We start from the raw sequence: 26809 nt of genomic DNA on the forward strand, positions 1-26809 counted from the left end.
AAGACTAAATAACCAATCCAATAGGTTTCATGCAGGTTCCATGGGGGTCAACCAGTTGACAAACAGCTTTCCAGAAGGATGGCAATAAAGCCCCACTTCCTGATGCAGTTGCTGTAGAGTTGAGAATCTGTGTGCTTTTCAGTGTACAAGGATGTATGTAGATCAGTGCACAGCCATAGGGAAAAAGCACTGAGCAACTTTCAGCCCCCATTCTTTTGACAATCACATTCACTGATTTCAAGGGACATTTTGCCTGAGTAGATTTTGACCCTCAGAGATATGTTTGGACCCTCGTCGGAAAAGCTCTAACACAAGTGAGTAGCTCTGTCAAGTACATTGGCATTACCTGTAGCAAGGGTTTGCAGAATACCTCAGATAATTTTAATCTTAAACTAGAGAAGAAGATTTCAGCAGTAGCAGCAAAAATCTAGACCAGTACATTCCCAATAAGAGCTACAGTTTCTCTGAGGGCCATGAGGTTTATAAGAGAAAAAGAGATTGGGAAAAAAGGTTTTTTAAGGGAAAAATGTTTCATTAATGTAAGGAAGAAGCATCAGCCCTTTCCAATGCCCAAAGAAAATCGGTAATTAAGTCAAACTAACTTCAGTAGCACAAAATCAGCTCTTAGGTTTTAATTGCAAAATTTTAAATCCAGTTATTACACTTTTCACAGACCAAGGATTATTTACATCAAGGAGAATGAAGATGAAATTCAATGGAGCTTAAGAATATCCTTAGATAAGAATTTAAGTTCTGTACCCTATAATTCTAACATGAATAAAATCACATCTACAAAGTAATGTCCAGATCTCACTGAAGTTAGTAAGAGGCTTTCCAGTAATTTAGATGGGCACTAGATTAGGTTCCCTTGTTATTACAGAGAGAAAAATATTAGAACAGTGAAAAAATATCTATAGAGTGTCCTTTCTTAAGAGAATCCTGTAGTTATAACAGTTGCCTGGTACGGTACCATTGGTACCAACAAGAAATATTCACAGGAATAAATGAAGTACAAATTCATTACCACATATCATTATTCTTCTCTTCCCTTGCTTTTCAGAGTCTCACATGCCCTCCATACCGAGATATGGAGAGCAAGAGCACCTGATAAGCAAGTGCATACAAACATGTTAAGTTCTGGAGCATCAACTCTGCACAATTTATTTTACCGAGGCACTGCCCAGAACAAACAGGTAAAAATCCTTACACGTTGTCTAACAAAAAACAGTATTTTTATCATATATATATATATATATATATATGTGTGTATATATATATATAAAAATCACAGTCTTCTGCACAGCAGAAGCTTATAACTAAAATATTTTAGGATTTGATTTTTTTAGATAGACGTAACAAAATGCCTGCAAATATAATACAGTGAGCACATAACAATTCTTAGAATACAAAGAGTGAACATGGAATTATCTATTTTATCCACATTCTACTTGTGACTGAAAACAAAACTCACTTGGAGTTTTTTAAAAGTCTCTCTTAAAAAGTTAATCCTTTCAATAAGATATGGTCAGTATATACTTAGTAAGAATACACTCTTCACATACATGGCAATAATTAACTGTAAATACAATAGGCTAAATCCTGCCCTCTTTAGGCCTGGTAAGTAAGAGAGCCCAAAAGGGGCATAGAGCCTTCAGAGGCAGACAGAATAGATTGAGACAGACTATCTGCGTAGCATCCACAGCCTCAAATCCGTTGCACAGAGAAGTTGCATCTTGTCCAAAGAGACTATTTACATCAGGAGGAATTTCAGAAGCTCTGCTTGCTGAAAGACTTCTTTCCTTCTTCTTATGTGCCAGTAGAATCTGCTGGATGCTTGACACAAATCTCAGCAAGCCAACCCACTTACGCATGGGCTGAAACTCATCCCAGCTCACCGGGAGACGTGAGCATATTTGAGTCCCACTGAAGTCAAAGTGCACTGCTGATGAAAATAATTTGGTGAGTCAACACGAGGGCTGCCTCCCAGGACAGCTCCCCTGAAGTGGTTATTTTCTGCCAGGGCAGAATTCAACCCTGCGTCTTCTGAATGAAATGTCCTTTTATATGTCTACACCGTGATGTCAACTTAGGGGCTATGCAGTTGGATATACATACCATACAATTAGCTACTGGAAACATTTACAATTACATAGTCACAAGTGAAGTAACAGTGCAGTTACGTATGCAATTACATGTACAGTAGTAAAACTAACAATTGGATATATGTTATATCAAATTTCCAGAAATTACAAGGTAATTGGTGCCACCTATAACAGCATATTTGCATAATAATTCCAGCCATACAACTAAATGTCTAAAAGAGAACAAGTGTTTTTCATAGATGCTGCTTACTTGTTCCCTTTCCCCGTCAACGTAAAGGAAAATGGTGGTTCCACACACAGACAGGAAACACAAGCTGCTGAGCTATTGATGATGTTTTCCGTATTACATACAAGATCATATCAATCTCTGCAGTAATTTTACTACCCTGAAAGGAATTATACAAATATATAATTTTGTCCAAATCTAGGTAAGGTTTTATTAAAGATCTTAAGTCTCTGAAAGACTATTAATATATAACTTACTTTTTCTAGTATTAAGACCCTCAGCCAAGTGCCAGATTCAACTATTCCTTTTCCTGCTGTAAATACAGAGTTACTTTCACGAAATAAAAAGAATCAACTGAATTTTTAACACTTGAGAAAGACCGGGGCATATTTGACTGAAATTTCTTTCAATGGCGAAAGTCTGCCAATAGCTAATCAAGATTAATTTTTCAAAATGTATTAAATATTCTCTTTAACATTGTAAATTCACAGTTATTTCTGGGACTAACTTTAAACAAATGATCAATAGTTTGTTAACCAGTCTGCTTCTATATCTCTTCCTCACTCAAAAGTTTTTTTGAGATATCTGTTAGGGGACCACATACACACTGAAGGAATCAGGAGCAGAACTGGAGTCTATAAGCACTGTGTAAAAGGAAGAGATACTGACTTCTACGAGAACTCTGCTCATGGCAGGCTTGTCAAAGTCCATCAATAATAAAAAGATGAATTTCTAAATAGATTAGTTTTAATGAAGTATCAAAATCTTTGACCTCTTATAAGGGGGAAGAGTAATATGATCATATATGATGTCCTTGACAGATGCATCTATCTCTCACTAGGTCTTTTGTCATATATGAAGAGAAATATATGGCTCATGGAAAGAATAAGATGTGTTAAATAAAACTATAATTTGTTTCTCCTTCTAAGATAATCTGAAGAGCAGCATAAAAGAGGTCATATGATCTATTTCTTCAAAGCCATTTATCATCCAGTAATAATATCTTTGCAAAATTGTTTACCCATTCAAGTATCTTCAGGAGATATGTCACCATACTTGCATATACTGTAAGTCACTTCAACATTTATAAAACAACACTGATAGACAAAAACACCAAAACCACCCATAAATATTAAAAGAAGTTCAACAAACTTGACTATCAAGTAGTTAAAAAATTGTTGATCTTTACATTACATATTAATTCCATGCTGTCCAAAATCTTTCTCTGAATGGAAGTTGTTGAGTTTTTCAGGGTTTCCTGTAGGTCATCATAATCTTGTGTATCCACCGCGAATAATATGAGACTCGAACAAAAATCCCAGGACGATTTCGAATGGCACATCCACGGCCAGGAACAATGACACCAACTACTATCTTCAGCCTGTTTTGGTCACAAACCAAGGGACCACCATAATCTCTCTAGGAAAAAAGTAAACATAACGTATGTCACTTCTCAAAGTGCTTCAAGACACAGTTCCCACCTGTCTCCTTCTGACTGTTTTCTTTTGGGGATGACCTAGCCCAAAGAACAGCCAATAGAGTTATTCTTGCCATAGGACAAAAAATAGCTTCCAATATCTTTTTCACAACCAGAATTTATGAGAGCCAGTGCCAATGTTAACCTTAGGTTACTTCCCAGACAAATGAAATCCAGTGATCCAATATTACATGTGATTCTAGTGACTTCAGACTACCCGATCTTACTCTCCTCTTTCAGTGACCTGAAAGCATGCTTGTTTATGTGCATGTAAACCAGAGGAGCAGAAAGTGCATAAACATCTTTATTATACCAGGCTTTGCATCAAAGACTACTGACAAAGCCAGGTTAATAACCTTCTGTTAGTCAATCGTCCTGCAAGGTCCTAGGATGAGAATCTGTGTGTACTAATAGGGGAATCCCACAGCCATAATAAAAGACAATATTTTGCAGACATAGTTCTGAGACATAGCTTGTTAAAATATACTTTTTCATTATTCTGAATGAATGAGACATCAATGCACCAGTATATGCATTCAGTAAAAATATGGAGTATGGCTGACTCAGAAGGGGTGCTTATTTAGCACTAAAATACAATCAGATTAAATCAGATTGAAACAGTCATTTGGATGATACATTCATGTAGATTTGGAACTTGAACACACATACTGCAGCTTTTACTCAGGTAAAATATATACTGAACCTAGCAAACTAGCTGCAAAACTAAACAGTAAATGTTCATATCGGATAGTGAGACATTGTTTCAAAAAATAAAAGCTGACAATTACCATTGTATTCTCTTCGGATCACCAGAGAAACAACAATACTTGACCTTTATTTGGTTTGGTTTTTTTTTTCCTGACTGACTGCAGATTAGTTCCCACATGAACAATGAACTATGTCAGTACCATCAGAGCAGCTCATAAAATACTTTCAGGAGTGGAGTTTCACCTGCCAATCTGATTTTGTTTCTCCGCCTGTTCTCTGCTGAGCAAAGTAGCTTCAAAGGGGAACTCAGGGAGCAGGAAACCATGCAGTGATTAAGACTGATTGCTAATATTAATTCAGTACATTTCTTCTTTCAGGGGAAAACAAAGTGCAAAATCCCCAACAGACTTCCACACACATGTTTCATTTACACGCCTTGACATGTCTGAGAGCTCATTAATGATTAAATATTTGATTTTTACGAAAATACTTTGCAATAACAAAATGATTCTGTGGAATATTAATAATAAATGGAAGAGACCTCAGCCTGATGAAGACCTCATTTCCCCATGATATGGTAGTACACTTGGGTAGGGAAAATTTCACTACTTGGTTAAAAACAATATTATTAAATCATCTATTCTACTCTAGATATTAAATGCGTAATAATGTTCATGACTGCTTGCCTTCTAGACATCATCTAATCAGGCAGATTTTCCACACTAAAAGTTATATCTTCCTGTAATAAATGATTTACAGCATTTCTTCTCAGATGTCTTTCCTCCATCATCAAAACGAGTCCTCAGCAAAGCAACTGTATCAAACTATACTTTCACTGAATTAGTTCTCCTGTTCTCACTGATCTGTTGCTCAGGCTTGCTTAGGGAGACCAAATGCTCCAGCCTTCTGACTAATACTGAACCTTATTATACATTTGGATCTTTCTCTTTTCTTCATAACTTTATAAACTCAATTGAGCAGTGACATTTTTGTATTTTGAATGCAAGTCCTCATCTAAGTAGTTAAATTTGCTCCAGCCTTTGCATTCTGCTCAATCAAACTGTACTGCTGTTGCTAGCACACAGCCCATTTTAACCCTTATTATGCAGAACACGAATTTGTCTCCATCTAGCAAAGTGTTTAGTCATATATTTAACATCCATATAAAACCTTTACTGGTGTGAAGGTACAATGAAAATGAATCAAAGGTACCTCTTCCTGCACTCTGGCAGAAAATAGGTCACTAGAAATACAAATAATTTTCCAATGCAAAATATTATTGTCTTGTGTACAAGTTTAATGCAGAGAGTTTAATGATAAAAAAAGTCCAGTAATTTTTTTCTGGGAAAGACATAAACAGGATGGTGTCTCCTAATATATTAGGTAATATTTACCTCACAAGGCCCAGCACCGATGGTTTCAGCCACAGCACAGATTTCTGACTCATTCACAATTATCTTCCCTTTGAGATATTGGTTGCATTTCTCATTTCCCAGAATAAACAGGTTTGCCACTCGGAGAAGGCCATCATAGTTAATTACTAGGATTGAAAAGAGAATGAAAATTTATTCTATTTTAGGGGAAAAAAAATAATTGAAAATGCAGCCTGGACAAACTTACTCATGTAATTTCAGTTATTGTACTTTTTCTTCAGTACTCACATTTTTGTCCATCCTAACTGTTATCATACATTTGTCTTTTGGATTTCTTGTATTTGCTACAAATGAGATTTGTGATAAATTTGTTTGGTACACATGTCTGTTCAGTTCTCCGAGAATATCTGGAGAAGATTTTTGTATTAGAAGAAAGGACTATGTAACTGAGTTTGCTCAACAGTTCACCACCAACTTACCCTGTCATGTCACAAAAATCAGAAAAAGTGAGCCTGAGAATGTTTTGACTCCCATCAGTGGAGCAAGGATTTTGCTCCCTGCCTTAAACACAAGTTAATGTGTAACAGTGCCTGTCATGGCCTAGGGAAGGATATGTGACTTGAAAATTACTGATCAGAGCAGAGTTTTTCTCATTCTGTGCTGGCTCAGCTACACTGAATGACTTTGTGCCTGCAAGGGCAGAGCCATAGCCTTGTGCAATCTCCATTCATCAGTGTGAAGGTCAGGAAGCAGGAGCCCTGTGGAGCTTACTCTTGTTCTACATGTCGAAAGACAAGTCTGCACAAGCTGCGAAAATAAAGAGCGAGCCTGGACCTACCCATTCTCTGCACAGCCATCAGAGAAAATGCCAAGCTTGCCCTTCATTGACTTGTTTTCTTGGAAAAATGGATGTAACACTTCTTCCTCACCTGACCAGGATGCAGTGAGGATTATAATAAGTAGTGCAGAAAATATAGTTCAAAGTCCTTGGATGACAGATGTTATGTTTTTACTGTATTACATAACTCATGACATTGCAAATTCCTTATCAGTTCTCTTAAGCTAAACTTTCCTGTGATGCCGCACTGTGCTTCAGCCTGATTTCCCTGTCCCCCAGACAGCCATTTCTCCTAGATGATAGCTAACACAGCCATTCCGGGAACATCAAAGGCAGTCATCTGGGAGAGGGCTGGTACAGATTAGGAGCCACCCACAAAGAAATGCAGAGTAAGGGTTACAAGGAAGAGAGCCTCAGAATTAGAGTCTAGTTTCTGCTCTGCTTCCAGGGCAGCGTGAGTATATTGCTGATGCTTAGTCAGGGTCTGTGGCAAAAGACATTTGAGCACAGTAATTATCAGAGTAATTATTGTCAACTGGCAGCTATTAACTTTATCATCAACACATAATTAGCCAGATATAGTATTTACCAGACTAAATAAACGCCTGTTATCCCACATATTTGTATTTACTTCACACAAAAAACTGTGTTTAATAAACATTAGTAAGGTTGCAAAGTCAAGTACTCAAAAGTTAAATGCCAGACTTAGGGCTGCCTGTGCATCCTCAGTTCACTGTCTTTGTGTACGTTAATTATGTCTTTGATTACATGATTCTGTATTAGTTTTTCCACAGGGCAGCCTACTTTGGGATACAGAGAAGTACTGCTCAAGTAGATGAATTTTTCAAAAAAGTGTTAGAAGTCTGCAAAATAATTCTGCCAGATTTTTTAAACATGTAGAAAGATATTTTTCTCCAATTCAGTCTTAGAAATGATTGAATCAATTTGTCTGTCACTGAAGAAAAAAAAAAAAAGAAAAGATGGACTGGTAGAAAATATTTCATGTTAAATGATCTTCGATAAAATGCTCAGAGATTTATGAAATTAGAAAAAAAAAAAAAGAAACTCTATTTTATAGCAAAAAGTGTCGGACAGTTGTGGCATCAGGCAATACCAGCAGCCTCACCTATAATGACAAGAGGAAGTAAGCTGCCAATGTATTCATTTAGTTTTTAAAAATAGTTTCTTACATCCAGTGTATCCCCATCCATAAACACTGCAACTTGTCTTCTCTGGAATGGTACATCCAGAAATGGGCAATCGGATTATTTCTACAAAATTTGTCAATATGGCAGGTCTGAAAAGAGAAAACAAATAATAGATATAATGGATTTTACTTAACCTTCTAAAATGTATCTTTAAAATGTCATTAAATCTATTAAAGATCACAGTAATTAAAAACTGTGCCAATTATTTTCCTTTCTGTTCCATCTCTGAAGAATATGATGGATTTTTCTACCTATTTTTTGTGCTACAGCTGTTAACTGTCAAAAGATTTCTTGACATGCTGTCACCACTTTTATGCTATTTAACTTGGGTTTTCATTTTAAAAGTAAGTAATGATGGCATTTCATTTGAATATATAGCTTTGCTAATACGGAGAAAGTTTGAAAGCTCATATATACACAAGGATCTCGGTTACAATTTGGTGCCTATTCTATAAATTAAAACCATATATATTTTTCAATGTGTGTTATTTTTTAAAAACATAACAAAACAAAACAAAACCAACAAAAAAAAAACCCTCTAACAAACTTAAACTTGGTTAACAGGGAAAAAATGTAGGCATGATTTTTGTGAAGTAACATCTATTTTCTGAGTAAGGTAGATGGACCTGTATTTCTGCATATATCAAGTAAAATTTCTTACAATTGGAAGTTTACCCCATGGAGACATTATCTGCAGTATCAGAGATAGTAGAGGATTGAAATTGTAGATCTTTTTTAGGAAGAATCTTATTCGTCAGTTGAAAATCCTGGAATTGGCAATAGTAGCTACTAACCTGCTAAGTTTCAGTAAGACCAAATCTGACCCTGTGGGGCCATATACCAACTGGGAGATATTCAGAACTTGTCTATGCTTCTCCTCTCCCTTTCCTTTGATATTATGGACTCCAAGCCAGGCTTTGTAGTCTTTTAAATCTTTGTACCTAAATGAGGCAAAGGTGGTTAGGATTTTGATGAGTTTATAATAAAATAACTTTAAAAACTCTGCTTAATATGATGATGCTAGAAGATCTTAACAAATACTCTTCACTAGAAATGGGTTTATGCTGCCAACTGCTATTCCAAAATCAACATGCTCAGATGTAAGTTTTTGGTCTGAAGCCACTACATAATTTTATCTTTAACTGACTAAAATCTAATTTTTGTTTCCTAATAGTATCCAAACATTCAGATCCTTGGACAATATGAACATTTGAACTTCTTGAGATTTACCCCAGTTTGCTATTTTATTCTGTCCAGTTAAGCAGAAGCATGAGATTATTTTTATAAAGAGGCAATTGTCTGACCATTACACTTGGAAAACATATTTGTACTTCTATGAAAAATAGCCAGAGCTCTTTTAGATTAACAACAATAATAACAGAAAATACCAAGGTCCCACAGGACTTTTACATCAGAAAAGCAGTGATAAAGCCAAACAGGAGGGAAAACCGCTGCGTTTAAATTGAAGAAGCGTTGTGCTGATAAGTTCCTGAAAATAGATGTATTTCAATATTGCAAAACTACAGACTACTGTACCGAGAAGGGAAACACTGCCTTGCTGTTAGAACCCACTCTTCCTTTATCAAAGTACCTCCACAGATATGCTTATTCCTGTGGGGAAAAAAAAAAAAAAAAAAAAAAGGAGAGAAAAGAGATAAAAAATGGTTAAAAAAAAAAAGTAATTATATCAGTTTCAACATAGTCAAAAAGTTTAGAGTACTTTTGCTCCCTGTGTATTTTTGCTGGTGAAAAGTGGCTGACTGACAGCCTGTGAAAACATCTCTGTCCCTTTGCTCTGCAGTTTCAATACTTATAGTAACATGACTTTGCAGAGATTTACTCCAGTGTATAAAAACACAGAGGAAAAAGAAATTCAGTTACTTTGTTCATTTAGTCGTTTCAAAGCTAAATTTATAACTAGAGACCTATTTAAAAAAAAAAAAAAAAAAAAAAAAAAAAAAGCATGGTAAATCTTTGTAACAGGAAATGGACTGAAACTTTCAAGCAAGTCCCCAAACTGTCACCAGATGTAAACAACATTTAGTCATTATTCATGTAGGTATTATTCAAAGCATTGACCTCAAGGTGGAGAGTTCCTATTTGATTACAAGCCCTATGAGATTTCTGTACCCACATACTTCGGTTGGAAACAATCTGCAATGTATGACATCCTACATGTGATTATAGAAAACCTGCAGCATAATATATCAAGTAAAATTAAAGCAATTAGGCATGACAGTTCTTTCAAAAATAAAGACGCCTGTGGAATGCAGATTAATTAGTTTCCTTCTCTGAGCCTCCAAAATCACATTTATTTTCTGCAGCTCTTTGGAAAGCGAATCAGAATTGTCAGCAATTTGGAAAAGCTTAAAATCTCACAATTTATAAATTCAAATCACACAAATGTTCAAAGCTTTGCAAAGAACTGCTGGAAAGACCCCAGACTCTATATGAAGTTCAAAGACATCAGAATAACACAGATGCTTGCCTTTTTTTTTTTTTTTTAATTGTATTTTGGTTGAGGAACAAAATATCTGGTCCAAAAGGCTGGATTCTTTTTAAAATATAGATTGTGCCCAGTTTTATTATAAAAATGTCACAATCAGGAGTAGAAATGTGTTCTTTCATGTTATGTTTGGATCATTAATTATTAAAAGAAATTTACAACATTGCATCATCTGCTTTAGAAGATTGACTAGTATTCATAGAAATGTTAAATTTATTAAATTTGTGAGACAAATGTAGAGCTGATTCCATGAAATGCATGAAATTAATCCAAATATACTTAAATATACCTATTAACGGAATCTGGATCGGATATATAAGAAAATCATCATTGAGCAGTTTAACATTTAGAGGTGGGCCTTTGTTACCAAATATGAATACAAGTTTCTGCGTATCACTAAGCCTTTACCACTCAGACATGACAATTCCATTTTGAGGTGTACAGATAGTTTTTTTGCAGAAAGCCCTGAAGTCATTAAGGTTTTATTTCAGAAAATATTCTATTTGCTTCCTTGATAATAATACAAAATAAAACTACATTTTTGTGCCCACATGTAACACTTAAAAATATATTTTGCTCCTGGAGTATTCCAGGAATCCCTTCTTCATAAAAGAATCTGAAATATTTTAAGCACTCATCTACTTAATGGTATTTTGTTGCATAGCATAAAATCCAGGTTCAACTACCATTAGTAATCTAAATTTTAGGCACCCAGGTGTAAATCACCTTTCCTGTCTAAAAGTTAGTCAAACATCAAGGCTGCTTTAAAAATAGTTCAAAGATAAACTCTTCCACAGTGATTCAGCCCACCTATCTTGTAATTTAGTCTAGGAATAGAGTGACGTTCCTCCAGAAATATCTTTCTGTAACCATCTGCTAAACTTCCAGAAAGGTTTAGTTCTGATTGGATCTTATAAAATGCAAAGATTACCAAGGATGGGAAGGATCCCCAGAATTTCTCTATCAATGAAGTAACATAGAAAGTAGGCTTTTTATCTTTTTCTTTACTCCAGCTTTTCATTTAAGACCTATTTTACAACATGGTTTCAAAAGAGATGATGAATCAAAAGATAATAGAATTGAGATATACTTTAGTCTGTATCAGGAGACAAAAAATACCTTTTTATTTACTTTTTTTCATGATAGAAGATACAGGACTGATACACATCTCCTGTTATACGTTAATGATTCACACGTCCAGCTAATGAGTTACGAACCAGAGTAATGAACATAAGAAACAGTAATTCTGTGTTCTGGCTTTTACACAGTAGCGAAGTAAGACCTTCCATAATGTAAAACACTTTTCCAGCTGTACATGTTAGAGTTTTGTTTTACAGAATGAAAAGGATCTCTTTATAGTTCCTACTTATTTTTTCAATAAAGAATAAATTTTAGTTGTGTACAATGATATAAGCAGAAAGCTGGATTTGACAAGGGGATAAATCCTGAATCCAGCACTTCACTTCTGTTAAAGTGAAAATGTTGATATAAAACTTAGGTTTTTTGTAAAATTTTCTAAAATAGTTTAATGCTGGATGCTAAGCCAATGTTATCAAAAGGTCTGTGGTTGCTAAGCAAAAGAGCAGAACTTTTGAATGCTTTTTGAATGCTCTAAAAGCTCATGTGTGTAAATTAGTGATAATGAACATATAAATATTTCACTGACGGAGTGAATATTGTGGAATCACCTGATGATCCGGGCATGCTGATTTTCTGCTTTTACAGAATTTAACTGTAATCTAGAAGTATTCTTATTATGGTCAAAATTTTGTACAGTTCCAAAACAAATATCCTAGTAGATGTATTGTTTTTCTAATTAAAGTGATAGTTACCTGTATGTCAAACTAACCACCCATCCTTCGTTAGTTTGTGTTGGGATTCCATTTACAACTCTCAAATGTTTTGTTGAGGCACAAGGAATAACAGTATCTGAAAGCAGGTCCAGAGATCACATTTTACTAAAAACAGCGGTAGGAAACCTGTACGGTTGCACATAAGGACCACAAAAAGGTCAATATTTATTACGGATTAACTTTCCTGCGCTAACGAAATATATTTCTAGAGCATCAAAACTACTTCAGTAAAGGCGGGTCAGTCTATATAAATATTCATAGGGAATATAAAGTGCATATATTTAAAAAGATTTTTCAGAAATGTACATAGTTATAAAGCAAACACTGAAAATCATTGCCATATCTCACCACTGGCAAGACAGGACAGTGAGAATAGATAAAGGGGTATGATAATGGGGTTTAATAAAGCTATTCTACATTTTCCCCTTGTAAAAGCAATTTTTCCCAAACTGTATGTTTTTTCTGTATCTTTAACTGGTCTTTCTCTTGTTTTCCAATCGGAAAGAAATGACTAGTCTTAGAGGATAGAATACACGCACGGCACAGTACATCTGCAAACTTACTTACCATCCAAGCCGGTTGTAGTAGGAGTTGTGTCACCTTCACCTAGACAGACACATAAGATAGTCAAAGTACAAAATTAAATCGCATCTAAAAATTGAATACAGTAAAAATAAACAGCAAATGGCATATAGTTAATTTTAATAGTTCATAAAGTTTTAAACTTCGATGATTTCTTTAATACTCTGCAAAAGCACAGTTTGATAAGGATTTGAAACAACGCAGAATTTCATTCCAATAGAATGAAATAAGGATCAAACATTTTGCAACAGGAGTTTCAAGCATTTTTCTTCTTGGCTGAATCTTGAATACATCAATCTATCATGTTCAATTTACATGTTTCACTCGAAAAGCAAAGGCTGAAAAATGAAATTGAGGCTTTTCTATAAGGAACTTAGAAACCTTTGAAAATTCAAAAGTCCTTTTATGTTGCCATCAGCAAAAACTTATCCAAATGTGTTCCCCAAAATCTGATTTGGTTCTTCTACCTAGTCCAAGTCAATATACAGCTACAAGGTTGTTTAAACTTGGTTCAGAATTTTTGTCTGCAGCGAAGTCTTCAGAATGACCCAGCATTATGAGCTAGAGGCACAGTTACTGCTACTGAAAGTTTGCACAGGCACAGTTTAAAACAGTCTCATGCAACTAGATTTCCACCATTAAGCATATATATATATATATATATATATATAAATAAATGTAAAGAGTTATATACATAGTTAAATTTGCATGTGTATGCATACACATATGCATGTGTATGCATATATATTTGTATATGTATACATATAAAAAAAATAATATATATATATATATATATATAGCGCAGTTTGAAGACATGAGTTAAAGGCACCAAGTCAGTGCACTTGGGAACTGCCAGCATTTTGTCTGTATTGGTTAAGCTGGTTATCCGTACCTGAGTGAGCTACTAGTAGTTTAATACTAGACCATAGAATTTACACTTGTAAAACAGACATATTCTATCTCTGGAGTTTGATTCCAGAAATCATAATATTCACCACTGCTGTATACCCTACAAATGTCTTCTGTGAATATTTCCTCAGGATTTCATAGATCCAGATAATGAACTCAGAATGAGTGAATAAACTTTATATTTCTTCGGCTGTTTTTCTTTATCTCTATTGACACAAATAACCTTTTGCATAGTTTGTTTACTCTTCACATAGATGCCAAAATATCACCTTAGACTTCAAATATCACTTCTTAGAGATTCTGCAGTTCAGACTATGAGGAAATGCAGCAGATTGCTTCTAGGAAGGAATGTAACCTTATCCTTAACCTCTAGAGATCACAGACATACGTTCAGAAGCCTGATTCCACATCTAAATGTTCTCCCAGGATATACATCAGAGTGATTAAAAATAAGAATTGAAGAGACATAAATATGAATTGCACATTTTTCAGAATAAAACTTCTTTTTCCACCTAATGTCAGTTTAGTACTGGATTTTAGTTTTGTTTATTTAAGTTTATTTATCCATGCAACTTTGGAGGAGCAATGTTCTTAGTTCTTGCCAGGAGTTAAGTCATCCCATAAACGTCCAGAAGCAGAATCTAATAGCACATATACACTTCAGCATACATATAGTGTGTTATCCTAACTTTACAAAGTAGTATAGGTCACATAAAGAGACTATGAAGCTTGTAGCACAGAAGATAACTGTCCCTGGGTTTCTTGAGGCCACAGTCAGCATTCTGACCATTAGACAATTCTTTGTCTCTGTCCAGCCCTCATTCAATAGCTAGATCTGCTGGAAAATGTTTGACAGTCTGTAATAGCTCTTTTATGCTCCTGCTGCATAAATAAGCCTTGAAATCTCCAAGCTGGTCAAGGAAAAGGATCGCTTGTTCATATATTGCACAAACAACTTCTGTCCATTCATTCTCAGTCATGCACAATTGCTTCTTTATAGAATTACGCATTTTCTGTCGCCACAAGTGACAATAGAAAGGTATGCATACACATGTGACACCATGGCTTCACTGGGACTGTGCAGTCGACAGTGCCCGAGGCATACCGAGTACTCACATCGAGAAATAGGACAGTAATCCCAGGGAACAAGAGGATCATCTGTGTAACACCAGGGACCATGAAAATCATCGTCTGGATTGCGGCAATAGTTTTTCTTCAGCTTACTAACATCTGGTTCTCTGAATATTTGTATATGCCTACAGGGAAAAAAAAAATTCAAAGTGCTGAAAAGCTTTATACTATAGCCCAAAGTTTCAAAGGTTAAATGTTGCTTTGCTCCACATTGTAATATTAGCTGATTGAGAAGTCTACAGGTCAGGGTTTAGGGCTGGTTAAAATCAAAGGGAAGATGAGACCCAAATATTTGCTGGATCTAGGTCCAAGTTTCCTCTGGTTGGTATTTTAAGCACTGTGTCCGCTGGACAGCTGGGAGGTTTCTAGTTCTCCCACTTGAGCTAAAATCCCTGGATACCCTCAGGAGGTATTGTTGCACTGATTCGAAGAGTGTCTGTCTTGCCCTCAGCAAATTTGTGGGCCGATCTGTCATCACAGGTACCTTCTCCCTGCAGACTAACAGGTAGCACAAGGGAGCTCTGAACATACAAAGCAAGCTGAATCTTAGCCAAAGGAAAGAGAAACACAAGAAAGTTAGCAAGACTGAGCAGCAGGCAAGGAGAAGGATGAATGGTTCAGACAGACTGCAGTGATAGGTCACCTAACTTGCAGACCTATACAAGGCACTTTAAAGGTGAAATTTTGGAGTGAAAATCTGAAGCAGAGAAAGCTGTTTATTTCTGTCTTGTCAGACAGAAGCATACAGGCTTCCTAATTTATACCCACACTGCTCCTTTATTTCATAACCAACTGCTTGTAGCACACCCATAATCAGACTAACTGCTGAAGTGAAACAGATACCTCACCAAAGAAGTTTCCAGGTGGAAAAATTGTGGAAGAGAAGAAAGGCTAATCTGTGCTCAAGATTATATAAACACAATTGCATCAAGCATCCAGTAGGTTCAAGATGTCTCGTTCACAGCTATCAGAAGACTTAGCAGAGCTCTCAGAAGTCATGATCTTAAATGTCTGCCTGTCTTACATGGACAGTACGCTGGAATATGTATGCTGTCTCTGACCCTGTGTGGGGAAAGCCACGTGAAGTCCAGTTGGTGGTTCCAGACATTGCCACTGAAGTCTGCCTTTTCAATACAGCTTCCCCGAAGGCTAATTTACTGATTTACACACTCTCACCTGACCAACCATCAAGTCAGCAGCAGGAATCAGGGACAGTGGGGAATGGCTAGTATTGGGCACTATGACTGTGGTGAACATGAGCACTAATTCATCAAGTAACAAAGGTAGCATAAACATCATCACATCGGCTTCAGAAACTTAAAGAAAATGAAGGGAAAGCAATTTACATCTGGGCCACTAATGTGTGTGATAGCTCATACATAGCAAAATTTGTAATGAATCTCTGTCTTTGTGTGGTACCTGCCAGTCATTGCTCATGTCAGTCCTGAGATTTATTAATCTACTGTTCTGAACCAGCAGAGACAACACTGAAGATCCTGGCATGATTGAAAAAGTCTTGGAAACTCACAACTTGTTTTGTACTTATTGCTGATGCATTTTTACTTTAACAAATAAATTAAACTAACTTGTCATTTCCTCTACTTGAATTTGAAGCTAAAGTAGTGATAAACAACAGAAACTGCAAGTCGCTTTAATAGCATTTGATGTCAGTGTCATCAGATCGTAGACTCAAGATTCAATTTCAGGCTGCAAGGGACCTTAGGTGGTTTCAGGTCCAGCTACCTGCTTGAAGCAGCATGAGCTATGAGATCAGATGGTGAGATAATGATTTCCCAGTTCATTCCTGTTATACTTTCATAGAACAAAACTTTCAAGGACAAAGATGGGGTAAATCAGGCCAGTAAACTAAACACTAAGAAACATCCCAAAGCCTGCAATTAGTGGTTAGCCGAAACAAAGACATGTTGTGTAATATATTTAAACACCAAAAAGAAAAAAAAAAAAAAAAAAGAGATATTGAAAGCTCCAGGGCATAAGTGGCTATTTTAGAACCACTGCAGAAGAAAAAGATATGCCGTCTGGAGGCAGTGTTTAACCAGGACTCACTGAATCATCTCTTTCTGTTTCATATGTACACACCTACGTAAGTCTTCAATATTCTTGTCCCATGTGGAGCAAGGTAGCCCAAATCTTGTCTTGGAGAGATTCCCCATGTAACTCTTGCCATTGCCACGATAACAATCTGAATAAAGAACGTTGAGACAAAAAGAAGTGGAGGGTTATTGTATAGGTATTGAAAACTCTTCCATCAGTATTCCAAATAAGTAAACCAAATAATTAAACTCAGATGGGTTTAAACCACAACACTATACATTATAAATCAGACAACAGTATAAATCATATCAGAAAGAAAATGTGAGAACGTTTTCAAATTCAGATACATAATCTTCTTAAGGCCTTCATTCGCAACATAGTACCATTTTAAATTTTGTCTTAGTAAAACTGGGGAAACTTCATTCATAAATAGTCTGTTTATGGTTAATTTAGAGAGGTCACATAGAATATTCTAAAAATTGTCAGGTGCTCTTTCATACTAAACAAAGCAAAAATTCCCACCTCACCTGAAAAAAACAAGCACTATTAGCCTATTTTAATCAACTTACCTTTGTGTAGATTCTAGATACTGGCAAGAGTATATAATTCTAGACTTAAGTTCTACCTTGTCAAAATGAAAAAATCAACACGACTTTAATTTTAATGTAATTTAAAAACTTGCCTGTTTAGCAGAAGTCATGTTTAATTCATAATCCTTTATCACAAGCTTTTCTGAGACTGTTCAAAAGGATTGTTTAAAATGATCGCTACTATGAAGACTTTTCATATAAAGCATTTCATTTCATATTCATCAGTATTTTTACTTCTTGATAATTGATACTTTACAAAAAATACAGAATGAAAGTCAAAGTTTAATCCTTTCTCTGACATAACTATTGCAACTGCAACTCTTTCAAATGTTAAGAGAAAAAATGTATAAAATGTAAAGGTGGAGATCTTAATGCAGCCTGATGTAAAGTCATAGGTCTGAGGTCTTAACCTCACTTTATACTATGATTGACATCAGTTCTCAGGATGCAGTAATACTCCTTAGAGTAATACCAAGACCTCATGGGAAAAGCAACACTTGCCTGAAGACTCAGTGGACTTTACAGGCAGAGGTAACAGCTTGAAGTTAAGAGGCTCTATGGGAAGTCCCATATGGTTTTTTCAACTCTCAAGTCTTTTTAGACAAGAGAGTATATGGAAAAGTTAAATTTAAAACAAAATTGCTTTTGGTCGCCTCATATGCAATTATAAAAAACCTGTAAACCAAGGAAATCACCTCAGCTCTGCTAAAAGGTCTTTCAAACTAAGAAGGGTAAGACAGCGGAGCCGATCTCCAGCTAATATAAAATGGGACACAAATTCACATTGTCTAAAAATCAGATCTAACAGTAATTTTTTTCTGCAGCTTTCCCCACTGGAATTGAAACATGAACTGAGAAATTAATATTATTTACACCATGATGAATCCCAAGTATGCAAATAAAGCCAAAACAGAACTACACAGGTGTAATACAAATGTACTGAGAGCCACTTTTCCAGTTTTCAAGCCTGCTTATCTGCTGTTTGGAACAGTATAGCGTTCACTTAAAATCACGTTATTGCCCTTCCCTCTGTTACCTTGTTCATTTGATACATCACACTTAGGAATCTGGGAGCAATAACCAATACGGATGTTTGGGTCAGTGGTAAAACACCACGGTGATTCAGATCCATCTGGATTTCGGCAGTAGTTTTCCCTCAAATCCCTATAAAAATAAATATGTTAGCTCACAGCAGGGATAACCTAAAATCACTGATTCATTCTACTGCTTTTTATTATGAATTAGCAATAATATGAGCTCCTTAAGGTCTGTATGTTACTGATCAGTGTCAAGTGCAAGGAGATGAGGAGCCAGTAAGAACAGAGCGTCCAAAAAAAAATAATAATTGTAATAAGAATATGGTTATGGGAATTAATTTTTAATGGCCTATGTTTTGACTGGACATAAGGTTTCATTTGAAGATTAACAATATTTTCAATATAGCTTATTTTTTTCAGGATTCTCCTTCAAAATTTGCATGCAAATTGTCATTGAATACACCTGCAATCCATTACAAGTGCTTTTAAACACAAACATTACCGAAATGCTTAAAATTCCCTGTACTTTGTATGGTTCTGCTGAGTTTAGAGAAACAGAGTCCTGTAGACTGTCAGCAATTCATTTAAGAAACTGAATCTTGGAATATAAAAAAATGTATGTTGAAATTCTATACAGCTGTTACCTTTAAAGTAAGAGTGAGTCACAAGGGAACATCTTTAAATGTCTCTCGCAGCTTGCATGAAATAGTCAAACCTTTTAAATGTAAGTTTTATTTTCCCATCTCCTGAGAGCTGTTGCCATGATCTCCATATTTCACTGTATTTTTCCATCTGCAGCACTTACTGATAATAGACTATGGGAAGAAGAGGCCTGATATTGTAATTCTTGCTCATGTGAGTTTTGAATTGTCGTCCCAGCAGTTCTGCTGATTTTAATCAAGCAATTGGCCTGAATAACCACTACATTCTCAAGCACTGGCTAATAAGCAGTCCTAGTATTGTGAGCCTCTCTACACTGCTAGGAACATTGTTAAATCTGCACAAGTGCACTATTCCTGCCACAGTGTTACACAGATACCGCGTAAGTTGTTTTAAGTGGCAGTTTGTCTGAGAAAAACCTGTAGGATTAGGCTCAAGCACTAACTTCCAGGTAAATTCAAGGTGATCTGAGACTGGCAGAGGATTCTCAGGCTCAGTCGTGTTTTCCATTACAATGATGATACATTTTCAGTAGATGTGTTACAATTCACAGTATTTGATCAATAAACTGAACAACAGTAGTGAAGTGTTTAAGACAACAAACCTCATACTCAAACAAGCTATTGTTAGAGAGATAATCTGAACTCAGACTGGAATCTTTTCTTTACCTTGAAAGATCCACATTATCAAATTCCAGCACAAACCCAGATTGATATTTAGCCATCAATAAAGACATTTAGTACAAAGTGGGCTTTGGATCTATGCTGCTCAGCTAGGCTTCCTCTGTGCTCAGTGAAAAAAGAACTGAAAGATTATGACTAAGGTAACTGTCTAAAATAAGTAGATCATTCACATCCCGGGAATTTATGAACTGTACAGAAAGGTTAGATGACTAGTTGTCCTTCAAGTAAAAGCAGTCCTATTCATGCAAGTACATTTAGTAATGAGACAGAACAAGGATTAAAAAATAGAAAATAAGTACGTCAAATATAAATGTCAAGTATTGCCAAGGAGATTACACTTAGATAATATTTAGGACATACTAAATTAAAGTCAGTAATCAAACTGCAAACAAGTACTTACCTCCATGAAAGAAAAACAATAGTAATGTACTAGCACTATGGGGATTCAGATCCCAGTCTGGAAAACTTCCATACACTTGACAATCAATTAAATTGGTGAATACGTGCTTGAAGAAAAAGTTTATAAAAACCCCTACAGTTTCACACAAGTTCATCCAGAACTAATATTTTGAGATCTGAAGAACTGATTTTCCCATGTTCAGATGGTTTTCAGCATCAACATGTAGAGTGAAGGCATCAGGTCGCAGAGCAGAGACAGGGATCCTATGGTCTACTTTGGTGGCATGTATTTCTAAACGTTTGAAAACTAAGCTCTTTTCCCACTGCAGTAATATCCACATGTCTCTACTCACTTGCACTTGAAGTTCTCTGGAGTGATGTTGTGCTGGTGAGGAAACTGGGAGTCCCACCGCTGGCACTGGATTCCACTCCATATGGTGTTGACTGTGCCGCGGTAACCCTCGCCCTGTCCCTGAATGCATGTTGACGTCTCAGCTGCTGCCTCTGTGCTGTTCATGGCACTTTCATCTGCAGACCCAGAGAAGAAGTGCTGTTTTAGATTCTTAAGACTGACTCTGTCTTAGGATGTCAGGTTTGAACTCTACATTGTAGTAGAAATTGTGGTAATTGGAGTTCTTTGGAGAAATTGCCAATCTAATGACTTCTACAGAATACTTTTCATATTCACAACATCCATAAGATCAAAATAGTTGTTAGATCCTGTGCTAGTTTAACCACTTGCAGGTGAAAAATCTCAAACATTTAAGAGCTTGTGTTTAGTGAAAGACCTGGCTTATGCTATATCTTTGAATATTAGAAGGTATTCTTGATTACTCTTTCCAGTTCAGCAAATATTTCTAATTTGCTTAGCGTTACAAAACTGAGTGACCACCCATGTGCTCAATGTTAAACATGTTAATACATGTTTGCAGGATTAAAAACCCATTGGTTTTCTCCAAAGAATTCCCAGAATATCAAGACACAAGAAAAAAGATGCAGATTTAAAAAAAAAAAAAAAATCCTATTATAAAGTAATGTGCTAAATCCTCCTTGAAGTTCCTCTTTTTATGCCTCATATAGTTAGAGGGGGAAAAAAAAAAATAAATAAAAAAAGCCCAGATTTTGGAAATCAAAGATCAGTATTCTCTACAGAGAGACAAATGTTTTAAAGAGTAACAAATTCATCAGACTCAAGATCTTTTACAGATGTTGATATACTCTGAATTCAGCCTGGTGTGGGCTGTTTTGAACTAAATTCAGAAAAACAGTGGTTTTTTAAATGACTCATTCACATAACTTAAGAGTCTCTATTTCTTATGCAATTTTCATAATTACAAATTAATGGCACAGATATTGCATCAGATATATACAAAAAAATACAAAACTAAATACACTACAGTAAGAGCAACCCTTCTGCAATGTCCCAGAAAGCTCCCAACATAATATTTTTGTAAGTAACTACCCATCTGTTGGTAATTGCTATTGTTCACAAGGCTAATTTTATTAATTGCTTGAAAGTTCCCAGCAGTAAGTATATTAATAAAGTTTTAAAATTAGTCTTCTTCAAATGGTCAGTGATTAGAACGATATTTGCATGTTATTCATAAGATAGTACATTCCTGGTAACTTGGGCCAGTTCTATGAACTTGCAGAAAATATGTATCTTAAGGAAACCAAATGTCATAACAGATGGATTTGTCTGATTTGCTGTCTAATCTTTGACGTTAAAGATCACTTCCCTGTCAGATGATAACATCAAGTTGTGCAGTTGAATTACACACTTCTCTATGCTGGAGAAAGTTCCTCTTTTTATCTTCATCTGCTTAATGTTTTTACCTCAGTGTTTCACAGGCAAATTAATTTCCTGTCCTTCCATAGAGTCATTTTGTTGAGCATTACTTCTTATACGTGTACAGATACACAGCTCATCACTAAATGTTATGCTATGTGTCTGGACAGTGACCTCTATCTGTAGATCAGATTTTGCAATAATTTGTCCATCTCAGAATATTCTATTTAAAGGAACCAGACAAACTTAACTTTCACATTGTCATAAATACTTGCACAGCCAAGCCACTACTGGGAAGACTTACATTATAATGGCTAAGAGAGAAATTATTTCAAAATCTGCAATGTGTTATGGATTATCTGCTATTACAACTTTGTGGCAGCTCTCAATAAGAATTCTTGTAATGAAAATGATTAGTAAAACATTTTAATTTGAATTCATAAAGCAATTCTATCATTCCAAAAGGTCCACAGAACCCTCCACAAACTCTTCTAGCTATTCCACCTGCATTTCCTATAAATGTCTACTTTTAAAACATAAAAAATGAGACTCAGAAATATTTCTGAAATTTCATTCTGAAATTCTGAGGGCTTGTGTCCTCAGAAACAACCTCTTCCATTCTGACTGTTGAGTCTCACAGAAAGCTCAGAAGTTATCAAAAAAGTCTCAAGAAGCTGGTGATTTCCATAAACAGGGATGGTGGGAACAGTCTCCCTGTTAATGAAAGGTGGGCTGGATGCACACAAGGACAGGCAAAATCTTGAGCAGCAGTGCCTGCTTCATCAGGCATTACAGAGGTACTCTGCAAACTATAAGGCAGTTGCCAAACTTTAAGAAGTGCCCAGGTTAAGCCTACAACTTAAATAGTCATGTCCATTCAGTACTGGTATTGTTCTTGAGGCTAATTATTCTTGGTACCCCCATAGCTAATTATCTAAAGTTTAATACCTCTGAGCATGAACATCAGATGTGCAGAGCACTGGTGAAAGAGTCCTGAGACCATGCTCACCAGTTCTCTTGCAAGGTGAAAAAAAATCAAGCTAAAAATCAGTGAGACTGAATTCCCATCCTTATCCTAGCAATTCCCCTGTAATATAAATTAAGACCTGCAATTCCAAGGACTTTTTCCAGTGAGAAAGACATGAATTAGGCTAGAAGATGAATTTAAATTCAATAAGCAATCCTTAGTATGCAGGCAGGTACTTTAATTTGGTATTAGAAATATTCTTTTTTTTTGTTCCTGTTCAGGTTTTATAGTTCTGAACTGAGATAAAAAGTACTTTTAAAGGAAGATCACACAAAATACCATCTTATAAAAGACTACTATTTATGATTTAGCAATTAAATGTCACTTCTTATTCCTGTATGAAACTTCATTATGAAAAGAAGAATTCGGTAATTGTCTAGCAGCATTTTGCTACTTTTAAATTTTGCTGTAATCTTTTTTTTTGTATTCTGAATGACTCAAATTAACCATGTAATTGAGATAGTTGCTTGAGGATTTCCTGTTAGTAGTATTTCCACCTTCACGTGTTCACTGTGAAGTCCTCAACAAAAGTGCAATAATGCAAAGGTGGGGGGGTTTTCCCATAAAACCCTCCCTATTTTGATACTTCAGAATATATATCTTTATTAATAAGGGCCAACTCATGTATTCATAGATGCTTAAGTAAAGAAAGGAAACATTATCCAGTGCTTCATGTGTAAAGCCACAGATATCTTCTCAGTTCTGGTTCTCACAGTAATGCCAGCATGAGGGAGTCAGCAGGGACCTTGAGTCATTCTACAGCTGAAGTAACCAGTTAGAATACTATTTCTGTCTTTAATCCAAATGACCCAGAAGAAAATCCTGCACAAATTTGAGGTCAATGGTGAAACTCCTACTGACTTAAAAGAAGGTAGGGATTTTGTTGGAGTATTCATGGCCTTTCATGGTAATACTATCTATGTATTTTTGGAAAAAGACATAGCTGGAAAAGAAGCAGAGTCCAAAATTATCTCATGGGGAAAATTCCTACTTTTGCTTATATTGTTGCAATGCGTTTCCTAGTGTGTCAGTCAACAATAGGAAATGTGCCCTGATTTGTAACAGAAGATTTTAGAAAGTAGATTTTAAACGATGTGCCTAACTCAGTAAAGAACACAGCAAAGTCCTCATTAAACGCAATCCATGCAATTCTGCAAATGTCAGTAAGAAGCTTGAGTGACGTTATGTGGAGAAGCTGCACATGCTCAGTTACACTGCCTCCAGGTATCCCTACCTCAAGCAATATGATCTGCAGTTCTGGGCAGTATGATAGTAGCAGTTCTTTTCTTTCCATGTGTTTCCGTTATTTTGTTTCCATTTTTTTTCCTTCAATGTACTATCATAGTACATTAAACATGAAAAAACCCCAAAACAATACTGATTTATAATGGTTTGGGTTTTTCTTCAGTAAAAACATATGAGAAAGAAATAAATTAGACCCAAGCTCAAGAATGACAGTACTGAAAAACTCATTGTCACCTAAAACCTCCATACCTACAGTTCATTTGTCCTTGAGCACAGAGAGATCTTTCTGGCTTGTTCCAATATCTACAACTACTCTTTAAATCAAACAACTTTTAGTTTAAATCCATAAAAAAACTAAATCTGTATCTCTGCGGTTCAGAGCTCTTAAATCTCACTGTCAAAACGATCACAGAAATGAAGAGAAGGATCTGAGAAGGATCCTTTTTGAGGAAATGCAGATTAAGCAGTTGCATTCATAATGAATGCTGGACCTCTGCTGTGCCTCCATGTGCAGTGAGGTGGAAGATAACACTTTCAGCTACTAAACATCAGTCTCTCTTCACTGCCTCCTTTCTATAAACATCTTTATCTTACATAAATATTAAGCTTAAACTGAGTGTCACATTTATTAGTTTACATACTATGATTCAACAAATAACTCTTTAATCAGAATTTCACACTCAGACGGGCAGTTGAAATCTCTGCTTTTAAACAATGAGTAATCTAATACTGGTGATTTTTTACCTTCCCAAAAGTTGTAAGCACGTGTAACAGTTCATTTTACACCTAGATCCTCAATTTTTTTCCATTACTTTCTCTTTCCCATCAAACTGAGACCCTTACTGAATAGTCTCAGGGCTTTTCGGGCTCCAGTCACTCCTGCCTATTGCCTATGAGTACAGACAGAAAAGGCTAAATCCATGGTAAAATCAGCTGGGTTGGTTGGAAATCAAGTAGGCAGCACTCAAACACTGTCCTTACCATAACAATTCCATACACCTCTGCAGCTCTCGAATGACTGACATGTATAGCTTCATTTCTGGGCCTCAGCACCTCTCTCATAACCCTACAGCTCATCCACAGAAGTGCAGTTATCCTTTCTTCATTTTTTTTTTTTTTTAAGTCAGTCTTACCTCCCCACTCCTGTCTTCCCTGTAGTCCATGTCCTCATTCATGCCAAAGTAACAGTAATTTTCTTTTTTCATATTTGCTGTCAGTGCTTCCTTTTCTTCATTTCATCCTACACTTCTTTATTGCTGTTATAGCTGTCCTTTTATCCTCTCTTCTAACTAAAAATTTTCTCAAGCCAAAACCACAGACACATATGTGAGCAACTTCAAACCAATCCTGGGGTCCCTGAAGTCTTAATCCATATCCAATTTTTGCAGCTTGAGCCATCTCTAATCCCTAATTGCTCCTGTCATCTCTTTCTCACAGCCCTGGCTGTAAGCCACAATGTTTTATGCTGCCTTCTGTGCTTGGAAATAAAGTTACAATGCCCTCCTGTCTCTTCAGTCTTAAAAACATATTTATTTTCTGAATGCTTCCTTCCAATGACTTTTTTGCCGAAAATTTTGTATATGAGCTGTTGTCAGCATTTTGGCTATAGAGCATACTAGTACTCATGGCATGAAGCAAAAGCCACAAGCAGCATGCTGCCTTGTGGTCACTTCCCCAAAGAGAGGACACCTACGTTTTTGTATATGGTCCAAAGACTTGCATTTGCAAAGCATTTTTTCTAATTAGTATTTCTTGTAAAATATATAAACAGTCCTCAGCATAGGAATTAAAAGCCTGTGTGAGAATCCAAACCACAAAGCTATAAAGACTCATGATGTTCTCTTTTTAGTGTACTGAGATTGCACACAGCCACATTTTCAGAAAATGGAGCAGCCACTGAAACCCAGTTTGGTCAGTGTTTTGGGCTCCCTGCTAGGAGGTGGGAAAACAGATTTTCTATGTCCCTCAAGAAAGACAGAAAACTGAAAACAGGGCTTTGATATTTTGTGTTCATATTCTGGCCACCAAGCTGGTGATACAACAGTAATATCAGTAACAAATTCCCTCCCTGGGTTATAAAGGAAAGCACTGAACAGCATCACATCTTATATAGAGGGCAGTGCCACATGTCTGTGCTAAACATCCTTTGAAAATATTTGCTTAATTAAACACTTTCAAGATCATTATTTCTGTATTCTTCTCATATACATTGCTTCAGTAATTTCCAAAATTCTAGAGTTTTCTGCAGTAAAAATATAGTTTTGCATGTGAATTTTTCACTGATCTCAATATACTGAAGACGAAGGAAAGAATTTCTAGTTAGTTAGTCAGCTTTGGCCTAGAAATGAGACAAAAAGCTTTCATCACAACATTAAAATCATAACACTATGAGTTTTTTTAAAAAATTCATT

At 35.8% G+C, this 26809-nt stretch overlaps 1 protein-coding gene across 1 annotated transcript in view; it reads right to left on the reverse strand.

Annotated features, from left to right (window-relative positions):
* Positions 1 to 1353: 1353 nt before the first annotated feature.
* HGF (hepatocyte growth factor) overlaps positions 1354 to 26809 on the reverse strand; it is a 93131-nt gene continuing 67675 nt past the window's right edge. Inside the window, exons 8-18 of the mRNA XM_074901682.1 lie at positions 20691 to 20865; positions 18595 to 18722; positions 17014 to 17116; positions 14899 to 15038; positions 12859 to 12897; positions 12271 to 12367; positions 9469 to 9543; positions 8727 to 8873; positions 7915 to 8021; positions 5908 to 6053; positions 1354 to 3747 (exon numbers count right to left, since the gene is read on the reverse strand). Coding sequence (XP_074757783.1) covers positions 3577 to 3747; positions 5908 to 6053; positions 7915 to 8021; positions 8727 to 8873; positions 9469 to 9543; positions 12271 to 12367; positions 12859 to 12897; positions 14899 to 15038; positions 17014 to 17116; positions 18595 to 18722; positions 20691 to 20865 — 1328 coding nt within the window. The 3' untranslated portion in view covers positions 1354 to 3576. The remainder of the gene's footprint in view (positions 3748 to 5907; positions 6054 to 7914; positions 8022 to 8726; positions 8874 to 9468; positions 9544 to 12270; positions 12368 to 12858; positions 12898 to 14898; positions 15039 to 17013; positions 17117 to 18594; positions 18723 to 20690; positions 20866 to 26809) is intronic.

This window comes from Athene noctua, chromosome 3 (genome assembly GCF_965140245.1).
Source record: "Athene noctua chromosome 3, bAthNoc1.hap1.1, whole genome shotgun sequence".
Taxonomy (NCBI): domain Eukaryota; kingdom Metazoa; phylum Chordata; class Aves; order Strigiformes; family Strigidae; genus Athene; species Athene noctua.